This window comes from Anastrepha ludens, chromosome 4 (assembly GCF_028408465.1).
Source record: "Anastrepha ludens isolate Willacy chromosome 4, idAnaLude1.1, whole genome shotgun sequence".
Taxonomy (NCBI): domain Eukaryota; kingdom Metazoa; phylum Arthropoda; class Insecta; order Diptera; family Tephritidae; genus Anastrepha; species Anastrepha ludens.
In genome coordinates this window covers 12,859,952-12,874,255 of record NC_071500.1, presented here as the reverse complement: position 1 = coordinate 12,874,255, position 14,304 = coordinate 12,859,952, and the positions used below count along the sequence as shown (strand labels likewise).

Below are 14,304 nucleotides of genomic sequence, written 5' to 3'. Positions count from 1 at the left end.
TGCTAACACTTTTCGTCGCTCAGAGTTGATTTACCCAAGTAGCAGATTAAATTGTATTATCACAAGAAATTATTACAGTAAGGCTAGTGATAATTCCACAAATTTTGGATACAATTTCCGGCAGCAAACGAAACGGTGCTTGGTTTTATTACCTTTCGCAATCAAAAGTTTTCATTGATTAATAATTAACATTTAATAATTTTATTTGTTGTGTACTCTGGTACTTATTTTTTTATCTGCAAATGCATCTCTGCGTCATTTAACACCTCTGAACTACATTCATATGTGAAAAGCATTGTTGCCAACTGAATCCTTTAAGCCAAGAATAATAGAATGCATGATTTGGCAATCCGAAGCAAAAGTAGAGATAATCTGTTAAATGAGAGCAACCATACCATCACGCCATAACATTAACCGTGGTCTTAACCATAACGATATTAACTGTAATCTATTATTGGTGCCAAAGCCATAAACAATTGATGTTTACATAGGTATAAAGCCATTTATTTGTTCATTTCGAAAGTGCAGAATCTAAAGAAAAGATAACAACCTGAGCAGTGACGAGGAAATCAGTATGTTACTCAGGCGTTTGATGCCCATACTATCCAGCGTTACGAGTGCCCGTGAGATACACAAAACTTGACCCCGTAGAAAACAGTTGCTTTCGTTTGGTTACATATTTACACAATACATCGGTTTGTATGGGTTTGTCTTTAGTTGTATCGATACAATGTTGCCATTCATACTTTTGCATACAATCTTTCATTGTATAATAAACCAAAGTCAAAAACCAACAAATGCAAATAGTTCATTTAAACTAATACATTTGGTATTACTGAATTATATGTTGCATTACATGCACATTTTTTTACTTTTTTCAATTATGCATAAAAATATTCTTGATTTTAAAAATATTATGATTTTAGTGTGGTAGAATGATTTCTTCAAAGTTTTGATGCCTTTTGAAATTCAAGAGTTGACAATACTCAATTATGATATGTTACCAAATTCTTGGAGGATGAATGAAAAACAAAATTGAGGGAAGAACATCGGCTGTCACGTCACCGGGGCTCAGCAGTAGAATTAATTACCTCAGCCCATCAGCAGATTGTTTAAAATTCGCTAAGACCCGGTTAAAGCTTCGAAATTGGCCACACCTTCTGAATTTTGTTCACATGAACAGCACTGGTGAAATTTCAGCTGTCTCTAAGAGCAGGTACACACATTGAAATTTGTCTTGAGACAAGTGGGTCTTGCAGTTAGTGCAGTTCCGTAAATGCAGAAATGTTCGTAAATTTTTTTTCGGGAAACAGTGCTAAGTGAGTACTCTCTTCCACGTAAGATTGTTAGCTTACTTTCTTTTAAAGCAATACAAATATAACCAATAATAAAAATATTTCCAGAGTTGCCATGTAAGAAATTTTTTACTGCGATATTATTCCCTAGCCCCGAAACTTGGTAATTGGTTATGAAAGTAGCCCATTATATATGCCAGTTTCTCGTAAATTGAAGTGTTGTCGTTATACTCCTGACGACACAGAAATAGTCGAACTTTCTAAAAAAAGATCAGAAGCAATACTCCCTTTATCTTAACATTTTTAACGTTTTTTACTTTAATCGAGTAAAAAATGTACATTCGAAAGAACTGCCAAATCGCTGAGTTTCGCAATTGCTTACGAAAAATGAATAGTTATACAATTTTATACATTAACAAATATTATCGTAATTGACAGAGCAAATATATGCTGAGACGTACATCCGTATCCATATATGGCAACATTGTATTAAAAAACAACATTTACATTAATTTTGTTTTTGCAATCTGGTAATGTATTTACTTTTGTAACGTTAAATTCAAAATTTAGAATTAAATTATCTGATAACTATGAATAACATAGAGTATTGTAGAATATTTGCAGAAAGTAAGGAATGCATAATCGATTTCAGCTTGACCAAATTCAACAACTTCACATTATGGTGTGGCAATCAGAAACGCACTATGCAACAACCCTACGAAAATAACTGGGCTGTCACAATGGGTCCTTTACGTCCGTTGAGGTAACGCATTTGACTGACGTGACGTGTAAAACGTACCGTGGTGCCACAATGAAAGTATTGCCGCAGAAAAATAAAAAAGAAACAGATGTTCTTGTTGTGGAATCAAATATTATATTTATAAATAGGTTTTTTTTTAGTTATATTATAATCCAAAACGTGGACCCGGGTAACCCTAGGATGTGTTTGTACAATATGGGTAGCAAATGGAAGCTGTTAATGATTTCTATAGTATAGAGTATTTTTCATACCGTTCCGTGACTAGGGTCTCGAGATATAATCCAAAACGTGGACCCGGGTAACCCTAGGATGTGTTTGTACAATATGGGTAGCAAATGGAAGCTGCTGATGATTCTATAGTATAGAGTATTTTTAATGCCCCTCCGTAACTAGGGTCTCGAGATATAGACCAAAACGTGGACCTGGATAACCCTAGGATGTGTTTGAACCACATGAGTATCCATTTCGGCAAAAATGTAAAGCACTTATGGATTTAATTGTGAAATTATATGTATTTGGGGAGGTGCGTTGCCATATGTACTCCATCGAATGGCAGAAAAGGGGATTGCCGCACGCACATATACTAATTTGGCTGGTACATAAAATAACTCCGGATCAAATCGATAGCCATATATCAGCTGAAATTCCTAACCACACTTCTGATCCTGAGTTATTTCAAGTTGTCGTTATATACTACATTTCCTTGGTAATCTTATAACTCAAGAACCGCCAAACCGATTGACACAAAAATTTTAGAGTTCTTTTCTATCTTTGAGGAGGTGGTTTGTGTGAAGTTTGATTGAAATCGGTGCAGCCGTTCCTGAGTTATGATATTTTATGTGAGTAATGGTTTCCTCTCATACGAAATGCCTGTATGGGAAAAACAATAACAAATACACAGCCGCTTATGAGCGTTTCTGTTGTACTGTTGTGGTTGTAAGTGTATTATGTTAATATTAATTTTGGGCGAAAATATAATAAAAACTGGAGCATTCAAGGAACTGGAAAAACATTTTTAACTTTATTTATTTTAGCATAATTTATTTAGCGTAAAAAATTGAAATGGAAATTAAAGAATCAAAGTTTAATTACAAGTTTTTATCGGCTCTTTCACCTTACCTGTATATAGGTGACCACCACAATCAAATTTTAAAAAAGTACAGAAAAGGCTATTGTGACATCTTTAGAAAGAATGAAAAAAATCAACTAATTCAACTGTTTAAAGATTTTACGAGTTCTATAAAGAAAACTTAATATGAAAAATTTCTTGCGATATAAAAAAAACATTTTATGTATGGTGGTGCGAAGCCCACTGGGTGATGCTAGTATATTATAAAATTAATGCTTATTGAAGCGAAAGAGGGTCTTAATAGAATTCATGGTAGTCGTCGACGGTGGGTGCGACCATAACTTCGGAGATTGGGACGCATATTCATTTTTCAGGACAACTTGGTTGAGCCTAGCCTTTCCTCCACTCTTTCAAAATTTTATCGAAAAGATAATGGTGCATTTGAATTGACTCAATTTAGATTCCATTTATTCTCTGCATTTAATTTGATATAATAAAAAACACCATCGATGAAAATTTGCCCGATACAAAACTATTGTTCTTCAAACAGTTGTCGTTTTCGTCACACGGCAAAAAAATTTAAAGTTGCCAAGGTTTATGCATTCCGGCATGGTGTACGACTCAAATACGCATAATCTATTTTGCTGCCAGTCAAATTCGTTGCCGCAACGGACGGAACGGATCCATTGTGACGGGCCTAAAAACACCCAACAATAAGTGTAAGCGCCGATTGTACACATACATTATTATAATTATATACATATATTTTATTTGACTAAATTAATCTTCCTTATTTCATCCAAAATACCCTTACTTCCCACAATATTGGAGAATTTTCGTTCGTTTGTAAACAGGTTAGCATTTCTAATCTTTTTCGCGATTTCATTTCGGATTAAACTAAAACTTTCAAACAACAAGGAAAGTCTAAATCGTTTATAATCGTGGTTTTGTTTGACAATTAGGCTTTTAATTTCGTTATTAAACAATTGGCTTTGACGTTTTCGTATAATTATTCTTTATACGGAACAAACTCCTCGAATAACAATGCAAGATTATCGTATACAAGGTGAAGTCCAAAATAAAAAAGGCTGAGCTAAAATGGAAACGACAGAAACTTTGTTCTGATAACTTCGAGTTTATTTATTCAAAATAGTTCCCTCTTGCCGCGATACAACGTTTTGCGCGTTCTAAAAGCTTTTAGAAAGAGTGTTTCATACATATTTCTTAATAAATCGTACAGAACATGCTTTTGTCTCCTATATAAACAATATTTTTGGTGAGCGCAGTCTGGAGCAGGAAGTATTTTTTTTGTTTATTTAAAAGTTGGTGTATGCAAATTTAAAATTAAATTAAGAAAAATTAATAAAACAAAAATATATTTAAAAAAAACAGAAAAACATTAAAAAATTTTTATATTTTATTAGACCGATCTGCTCTGATAGAACTTTACAATTATGGTACTAATTATTAAGGGAGGGGTCTAGGGTTTGAGCATTTTTTTTAATGAATTTTTGAGACTTTGCTTTAGAGATATGAATAGTGAAAATGTATTTAAACTTTTTGTACATTATAAAGCATCATTTCAACAATATTGTACTAAATTTTTGTAAGAAAATATCGGGAAATAAGCCGGTGAGGTAACTTTTCCGAAAACGCCTTTTCCAAAAGGTGATTTGCGGTGACTATCGTATCTAGTTGTAGAATCACCTGAAATAAAAAAAACAGAATTATTTGGTTAAATTATCACCAAAACCTCCCCCCCACTGGCTCCGATTTTTTTTTTTTTTAATTTTTACGTTGCCAGCGCGTTTTTGAAGCAAAAAGTGCGATTTTCACTGATTTTTTCGCTGTATAAGTGGAAACCGCCCTTAATGTAAAACAAAAAAGTGAAAAATCTCTCAGTGGGGGGGAGGTATTTTATATATAGAAGTTGTATACCAAATTTGAAAAGGATCGGTTAAATATTGTTGAAGTTCTAATAGTCACGGACTTTGAAAAAGTGGTTTCGAGAAAAACGCGTAACGCTCCGCTCCAAACGCTCGCAGCTGTCGCAGAGGAGTGGGGACAAAAACGTCTATAACTCCAAAAGTTTTGCTCCGATTGAGCTGAAATTTTGGGACAATATTTTTGAGATGATTTATTATAAGAAAAAGCTATTTCCAAAAAATCGATTTTTTGAAAGTCAAACCCTAGACCCCTCCCTTAAGGCAGAGAATGCCGTGTTCATTGATTTTAATGGATAGGGGGAAAATTACAAATTCCAATACGATGAAAATCATTTGCAAATTATTAATTGCAATAAAAAAAACTCAAAATTATAAAACATTCAAAAATAGGTGCAAGCTTGTTCCTATTTAATATATAACTTCAAATAATCATTATAAAATGTATCTAATTTACTTACATTCTCCATTTCGTATTCGATTTTTGTTTAAATTTAGAATTTTGACTCAATTCGCCAATTCTCATTCGTGTTTATTTTTACTTAGCGATCAGCTTGCAACTTCCCCTCAAAATGAAATGCCATTTTGCTCTCTCACTTTCCCCTACTTTGCAAATGTTTTGGATACATAAGCACCTACATAAGCTTCATGAAATAAGAGTTTGCACAACACCTTCACCGCTCAAAGAGCTTTGTTTTCTTGAACCTAGATATAGAAGACTACGATTGTATCGACTTCCGCAATCATACGTAAAAACAAAATATAAAAAAAAGATATATTGCTAGAGTATCTTATTTGAATGGAACAAATAAACATGCATCATCATTCCACTTTACTTATATGCTCGTCAATTATGTTTACACATAATGCATACGGTATTTAGGTACGTGCATATATGTGGCTTTTACTTCCCGAAAGCATTATTTTTCTTTTTCAGATAAGACATAGAGGACTACAACTTAACTCAAGCAATGAAGAGACATGCAGTTATCGTCGCGATATGTGCAAATCACACCGATTTAGAAATCTCTAATTTTCTTAAATGCGCAGAATTTATTCAACAACTGCAAGTTATTATTGCCGAGGACCTTTTAAAACCAATGAGGTCCCTTGTGAGGGAGCTTAATGTTTCTGAAGGTCTTATCCGTCAAGTTGTCCATGAAGATCTCCGATATAAAACTTACGTTATGCGCAGAAGACAGGATATGTGGGAGTAAATACGATAACAGCAAGTTAGTCAATCAAAGCACCATCTAAAGAAAATGAAACACCCTGAAGTGCCGTAAATAATATAGTTTTTTACTGCCAAAAAAATGTCGACCAAGACCAAAAGAACAACCGCAGCTGGCTGTTTTCAAATTCTACACAGGTTCCTGTTGTCATACACACGAAGTTGCCAGCCACTGTTACGGTTTTAGCTGCTGTGAGCAATAAAGAATTTCGAGTGAATTCTGGTACAAATATTGAGGTTCTAGAGACCCTGGATTGATAGTGGGCACGGTGACTCCTCATATGTACATCTTTCCGCAAGACTCTGCTCCTTCACACAAAGAGATGGCAACACAATGCTGGGCAGCTAAAAATTTGCATGACCACATAACAGCGAACTTATGGCCGCCTAACTCCCCATACCATAATCCTCTGAATTACTACGTATGGGGCGTAGGTGAGCGTGAAACCAATAAACATCCTTACAATTTCTTCTCTAAAAGCTGCAATTAATACCGTTATGGCCAATATAAATAAATATAAATAATGAGCATTTGATTCGGGCATGCAATTCCTGAGCCGAGTCCAGGAGGTTAATGGCTAATGGAAGTTTTCTTGAATAACTTTATAGATATACTTATATATTGAGTTAATGTTGTGTAAAAAATTCGTGAGGTTTCATTTAATTTTGTTCAAAATGAAAGCTAAATTGTTTTACTTTGAAGAGTTTCTCAAATACCGTGTGCCTCCAGTATTAGCGGAAAAATTCAAAAAAAAAAAAACGTTAACAAGTCGATTTCTTAAAGTTTCTATTTTACCTAAAATAAATCAATATTAACTTCCACCTGTTTTATTTTTCAAGCATTAATGCATACAATTTACGCAAGTGGAGTCGTAATACCTACACACATCCATCAAGGCATTCCTCACATCCCAACACACATACGAGTGCACACATATATACATACATACATAAGAATGCAGAGCATATAGTTAATTGTATGTACATATGTACATACAAACAAGTATATCCTTAAGTAAATATATCCTAATGGAAATACCCGTAGCACCTATTTATTTTGTCAACAATTATTTAATTAACATTTTAAGTTTATTTATTTTGTTTAATGATTCTAATAAATTCTGTAACCATATGTAAAGCCAATGAGCAATACACGATTGCCCATATACATATGTATGTACCACACATACATATGAATTTGTATACACCCCTGCATATTCGCTATATACAAATGTACAGCAAATTTGCTAGCAAACAAATCGTAAAAACCTTGGATAACAGCAAATAAAACAATGCATAATCAATTGCCTGCGAAATATCTGCGTCGCTGATTTGTTTGATCTGGAATTGACACTCACCCTAGTTGCGTGCGCTGAACTCCTGCTGTGATGGTTATGTCCAATTCAAGTATAAAAACATTTGAAAATCTTCACAGTTTATCAGTTATCTGAAATCTTTCGAATCGTTATCACTTCTCATTGGAATACCGTCAACTAAAGAATAAAATATGGCCAAACTATTGTATTTTGTTTTAACTTTGGTCCTAAGCTCAATATTCATTTCATCTAAAGCAATGCCGACTCCAGATGAGGAGCGTTATTTGGATAAAGAAGTAAGTCTTATCAAATTTATATTTTTCCGTTAACAGATACAAATGTAAAAAACAATCATTTTAGTATAATCGTGAACTTTTGAACTGGCTTAACTTAGTACAATACCCTCAGCCATATGCAGTGCCATGCAAATACTACCCGATCGACAGTTTGACTGGCCCAGTACCGAAAAGAAATTCAGAATTGATAAATTCACTTCTCAGTCTGCCAAAGAGTATGAACGAAGCGGGAAAGTAAGCTAGAAACTTCGTAATGTTAAACTTATAATTTTGCGCTTTGTTTGTATTTTAACCAAAGCTTATGATAACAACCCGCAATGATTAAGGACTAAGTATGTTTTTTTTAATATATATATACATATGTACAAATATTTACCAAATTTACAAGTGTTACAAAATACTACAATGTATCAAAAAGTAAATATGTGTAAAAAGGCGTACATACACATATATGGACGCACGTCCACATGCTATATAATAAATAATATAGTAAAATTGAATCGTTATACATAAATGAATAAATTAATATGGATTGAGCATGAAAATATGTTAAACAAATAAAATAGTGACTGAAAGAAAAGAATTTGCCGTATTATTTTATTACCTAATAGCATAGCACTAAAATTAAAAATCAAACTTCATTCATCATTTCTGAAATGAAAGCACCAATTCCAATTGCCTGTCCTGCCAAACTAATGACAAAAAAAAAACAAATCATAAATAGATCCAGATCAGGATCTTATTGAAGTGAAACTTCTTAGGCGTCGATGGACGAGCGAGAATGGAGAGTAAAATTTCAAGGTCATGCAACGTTTTGGCCATTTTCGTTCCGCGAGAGAGAAAAAAGATATAACGTATAGGAAAAGGAGAGAGAGTGCGCTATACCTTATATATATATCTTAGCTACACTTTAGGCTATTTTTCCTGAGTTTTTCCATGTGGTAGCTAATTTCTAGGAAGAAATAACGCAGCCTACTTTTTGGTGCTTGTTTTTTGGTGCAAACTTGTAGAAAATATATTTTTGGTACCTACTTTTTGGCGTTATATTTCCTTGGCGCCTACTGTTTGGGGTGTTTTTTGGTCCCAATTTTTTTGGCGTGTTTTTTGTGCCTACTCTTTGGCGCTTATTTCCGTTTCCTGGCTAGTGCTTGCGCGTACTATAAAGTGCTATCCATTCCGGCGTCGAATTTATTGGTATTGCCTTGCGGTAATTTGTGCCGTTGCTGCGGTCCTGGAGTCGCTGCGTTTGTGCGGATGGTAAACGCTCGGAATAGTGTGCCTTGTTGCCACGGCTTGTGTCCGGCGTTTACCTACACCGGTCGACCCTTCTCCGTTTTTTGCAAATTTTGTCTATTTGTATTCTCTGCAAATGTTGTGAATTTATTTAGATATATATTATTTCTCTCTCTCATTCTCTCTCGAGTCTCTCTCTCTTTCTCTCTCATTTTCTCTCGAGCCTCTCTCTTCCCCTCTCATTCTCTCTGAAGTCTCTCTCTCTCTTTCTCTCTCGACTCTCTCTCTCTTTCTTTGTCTGCCTTGAAAGTTTGTACAGAAATACAAGTAAAAACACTCTTCTTTTTCCAATTTTTTTTGACAGGTAGGTAGGTAGGTAGGTAAGATGGCAAGAGTACCCCAGGTACGCTACAAGTAGCACTTACGTGCCGTTTTGATACCATAAAGTGGACCACTACCTGTGAAAGGATTAAGGGAGGAGATAAGACCGTCTACAGCCATCCAGTGATGTTGATGTAGCGGAGGAGAGAAAAGGGATCTAGGCTGGAGAATTTCATCAAGTCATCCCCAAAGGGGACGCTGAGGAATCTCAAGCGCCTAGCCGCCAAAGCCGGACATCTGCAGAGAAAGTGTTCCACAGTCTCTTTCTCTGTAGGATCCCCACAGCTTCTGCAATGGGGGTTGTACGGAGTTCCAAGCTTCTCCGCGTGAGTGCCGATCACCCAGTGGCCAGTGATCACCGCGATGAGTTTGGAAATTGAATGGCGGGGGGTTCCCATCACCTTAGGCGTTCTGTTTATATCGTATTGAGGCCATAGTGCTTTTGAAATGGCACACGATGAGACAGACCTCCATCTGTCTTGCGCTTTTCTTAGAAAGAAGTTGTGTAGTTTCCCTTTAACGACGGCCAAGGGGATACCGATGTCTGAGAAGAGGGCAGCTGGACTCGGTTCTGCCGCCCCCTTCCTGGCAAGCTCATCGGCAATTTCATTTCCCTCTATATTCCTGTGCCCAGGAACCCAGATGAGGGAGATGTTTCCTGCACGTTCGAGGCGTTTAAGTTCCTCCTTACAGGAGTTCACGAGAAGAGAGCTGCAATGCGGCGACGACAGTGCCTTGATTGCAGCTTGGCTATCGGAAAAAATATTTATGTCTCCCTCCCAACAGCGATCCCGAAGCATTTTGCATGCCTGCAGGATCGCGAAGACCTCTGCTTGAAAGACGCTGCTTGTCTCCGGCAGTTTATAGAAGACCGAAATGTTGGCTGATTTGGAGTAGACCCCCGCTCCCACTCCAGACTCCATTTTGGATCCGTCAGTGAAAACAGAGGCCTCTATATCCGCAACAACTCTCCCCTCTTTCCAATCTTGCCTGCTCTGAAAGATAGCCCTAGCACAACCCTCAAAGCACAGTTTGCGGATGGAGAGGTCGGTGCGAATATCAAAGAAGGAAGGGGAGATCTGCTTCAAGATGCTGCTGTGCCCAACAGGGAGTTGTCTCCAAAGGCCAAACTCCTTCAGTCTGATAGCACTCTGAGCAGCAATGGATTTAACCTGCAGATCCACAGGAATTAAGTGGAGTATAACGTTGAGCGCAGCGGTGGGACATGTTCTGCAGGCACCAGTGATGCCCACACATGCAGTTCTCTGCACTCTCTCTAATTTAGTGAAGTTGTAGCCCTTCTGAAGAGCTAACCACCAAGCTAGGCAACCGTATGTCAAAATTGGCAGAACCACTAAGTTGTACATCCAGAGTACGACACGTGGCTTGAGGCCCCATTTTTTGCCGAACATAGATTTACAGGCGTAGAAGGCTATATTAGCCTTCTTAGCTCGATTTTCTATGTGCAGCTTCCAGTGGAGCTTGGGGTCAAGTATTACACCAAGATACTTGACTTCCAGGTACCTAGGTGTGTAGTAATTTGAGTGCTTGGTCTTTTTGCTCGAGAGTATTGGAGGGATTGCTAAAAACAAGAAAATATCGTAAGAAAAAATACCAAATAATATCTTTGATTTGGAAAATTTACAATAACAAATATTTTTTAGCTATAATAATGTTTTTTGTTGGGAAATATTGGGAAATTGTATCGTTTTTTATGCAACGTTGATACATAAAAGAGCGTTTTGGAATCAGGTTATCTCAACTTCTTATTTATGAATCTGTACAATGTTCCTACCCAATGGTTTTGATTTTTTTGTAAATCAATATTGCATCAGCTGTGTCTACACGACCGTGTATGTATGTAGATAAAAGAGCAGCTGTATCACAATTAAATGATAACTTTTGAGCTAAACTATGTGATAATTTATAAAAATTGTGACTTCCCTTATTTCTTTATTAACAGTATGACGGATGGGCCGCAATTTATTCTTATCTGAACCCAACAAGCTAACTTATTTGCTATATAAATAAATAAAACAACTAAGGAAGCGCTAAATATGGTCCAGACCCGCGTATGGTTCGATTTTACATACGCGCTCAAATCATAAACAATGAAAGTTATAGCTTGTAAAAACAATTATTCTCTGGCAATGGCAAACGTCCGAGTGTATTTTTGGCATACAATATTGTGATTTGTGAGATTTAAATAAAACAAACTAATGAAAACGAAGTGCCGCGTGTTAAATTGTGAAAGCATAAATTAATATAATCCTCCAAATGCGGTTTTTTGTGTTTTTATGCGGTAGACAGATTGTAAGAAAGTGAGGGTGTCTGCTTTTAGCTTCTAGTTCTTGAAAATTAAAGTAGCGGTTTTGAGATGACGCCACCTTCAGTATTAAATTCGCCTTGCTTGCAGATGCAGCCCAAACTGCCATCTCTATGTTAGTCCACTGACGTTTCATTTGTTTATATTAAACATTAAAGCGGAGGGATGCAGTAATTGTATTACGGTGCAACTCTCGAAGAAAAAAGTAGAATAATTATTTAACCGTAATTGTAAATATGGCTGGGTTTGTAGCAGTTCATACTGGTAGGAGTCTTGGAATATTTTATAGATGGAAATATCAACACATTTATATGTAACACCATTGTTTATCTAGGAGCTGGAAATTGCATAGATGAAACCAAATATCAGCGTGTTATAAAGGAAGCATGCGTACGCGCAACGGATATACTAAAGAATGGGGGTACCGCGATGGATGCGTGTGAAGCGGCAATAATGCGTCTTGAAAACTGCGGTAATACGAATGCCGGATTTGGTTCTAACCTTTGTTGGGATGGTCGTGTGCAATGCGATGCATCTATAATGGATGGTTCAAATTTACATTTTGGCGCCTGCACAAACGTGAGTACTGTACGAAATCCCATACATCTGGCTCGTTTACTATGCGATGGACAGTCTACTATGCTGTCAATGGAGCGTATCCCGCCAATGATAATGGCTGGCAGTGGTGCTGAAAGATATGCCGAAGAACTAGGCTGTACAATGATAGATGCCAGTGCCATGATTTCTTCCAAGGCAAAGTTTTCCTATAACCATTATAAATCCAAAGTAGCGGTAGCGACATCTGCAACAGAAGGACATACTAGCACAAGCAATGGTCTATCTCTATCACCAGTTGTCACGGCTCAAACCAGTGCTCTTGACACGGTGGGAGCAGTATGTGTAGATAGTAGCGGTAATACAGCTGCTGGTTGTAGCTCCGGTGGACTATTGCTGAAAGTGCCTGGGCGCGTCGGACAAGCTGCCACATATGGAGCTGGTTGCTGGGCTACCAACACCAATGAGTTGTCCGTGGCCACTTGCACAACCGGAAATGGGGAATATTTAATGAAAACTTTGTTGGCAAAAGAGATTTGTGGAGATTTACTGACAACTGATTGTGCCGTAACGAGCTTGCATAAAATCTTCAAATGTAAATTTTTAGAATCACCGTTCCTACCTGCCGATCAAGAACTGTATGCGGGAGCACTCTCGCTCATCTATTATCCACAATGTAATACCGGTGAAGTGTTATGGAGTCATACAACGAAATCTTTCTGTGTAGGCTACATGTCCACACAACAGAAAGCGCCGAAGGTCAGTGCCCTAAAAAATAAATAAATATTTTTTTCATTTATTTTTAATTTACTTTAGTTTATATATTCACCACTGCCAACGTACAGTATGCCAGGCAGATCGTGTGTGGTCAACGGGCATAATTTCCATTTACGTGTCTAGTCACCGCCGCCGACGCAGCCGGCATTAAAGATGACAGCATTTATTGTGAGTGCTGGCGTTGCATGCATTAAACATTCTTTATTTTCGTATTTTATGGGGTAACTACAAATTTGTTTGTACAAAATATTACAGTTCGAAAAAGCCAACAAAAATGTATATTTACATACATTTATGTGTAAATAAGGGGGAAAAAAGCACAATTGTGATTAAGAATTTTCATTTAGAAGTCATTTTTATTCATAAATTGTGTGTTTATTGTTTGTAAAATTTGCACTAAATTAAAAGGCGATTTATAAAAAGTAGATACATATGAAAATATATAATATATATAGCACATTTAATAAATATATCATGTGCATATATAATTATAATCATAATCATTTTAACAAAAAATAAATAAATTTTTGTATTTAATTGTGAGGAATTGCTTTATTTTGCCAAAGCGAATACTAACCGGATCATCGATCATATTAATGTAGATAATTTTAGTTTACAATTTATTCTTTAAGTGTGTACATAATACTCGTAATGTCTGTGTCTATTATGTGAGATAAAGGCAAATATGGTATTTTGAATGCTGGCAAATATACATGCATACTATTATATTGTAGTATTAGACGTATTTATTTTTCTATAAATTAAAAGATGTGTGCATTTATGGTTACCAAATGAATTATTTTATAATTAACTAATCTCTTAAGCATATAATAAACTAATGCTATGTAGTTTTTTCGTTGTAGTGTACGTTTGGAAGAGCTTTTACATATTTTGAATTTATTTTTTAAAATTGCTTTTCAAATTCCATAATGTTTATGCAGTAAAAATATTTATGTGCGCATTTAGCTAGTTTGTATGATAATGCAAATACAACTATGACAATCAGGTTAGTTTAAAAATGCTTGTGTCACAGCTTAAGTTTTCGCTATGTGGTAAGAAAATATAAATATATTGAAATACATATTCGGATATGAAAGCATGTTTTTTTCTTATTGGAAGCAA

The 14,304-nt window shown here is 36.0% G+C and overlaps 2 protein-coding genes across 2 annotated transcripts; both read left to right on the top strand.

Moving 5' to 3' along the window:
* The first annotated feature begins 7,615 nt into the window (after positions 1–7,615).
* On the top strand, positions 7,616–8,474 carry LOC128861097 (protein PDF). The gene is made up of 2 exons (XM_054098992.1): positions 7,616–7,910; positions 7,975–8,474. The coding sequence occupies exons 1-2, from the start codon at positions 7,806–7,808 to the stop codon at positions 8,146–8,148; spliced, it is 279 nt and encodes a 92-aa protein (XP_053954967.1). The 5' UTR covers positions 7,616–7,805; the 3' UTR covers positions 8,149–8,474.
* Positions 8,475–11,987: 3,513 nt separating this feature from the next.
* On the top strand, positions 11,988–14,278 carry LOC128862309 (threonine aspartase 1). Its single transcript, XM_054100869.1, has 3 exons — positions 11,988–12,114; positions 12,185–13,164; positions 13,222–14,278. Exons 1-3 carry the CDS (start codon positions 12,087–12,089, stop codon positions 13,303–13,305), a joined length of 1,092 nt encoding a protein of 363 aa, XP_053956844.1. The 5' UTR covers positions 11,988–12,086; the 3' UTR covers positions 13,306–14,278.
* The last annotated feature ends 26 nt before the right edge of the window (positions 14,279–14,304 follow it).

Coding starts and splice junctions, on each gene's coding strand:
- LOC128862309 (XM_054100869.1), top strand. CDS start 12,087: ATGGCTGGGTTTGTAGCAGTTCATACTG. Junction 12,115..12,184: donor GTTTGTAGCAGTTCATACTG/GTAGGAGTCTTG, acceptor TTGTTTATCTAG/GAGCTGGAAATTGCATAGAT. Junction 13,165..13,221: donor CACAACAGAAAGCGCCGAAG/GTCAGTGCCCTA, acceptor AATTTACTTTAG/TTTATATATTCACCACTGCC.
- LOC128861097 (XM_054098992.1), top strand. CDS start 7,806: ATGGCCAAACTATTGTATTTTGTTTTAACTTTGGTCCTAAGCTCAATA. Junction 7,911..7,974: donor AGCGTTATTTGGATAAAGAA/GTAAGTCTTATC, acceptor CAATCATTTTAG/TATAATCGTGAACTTTTGAA.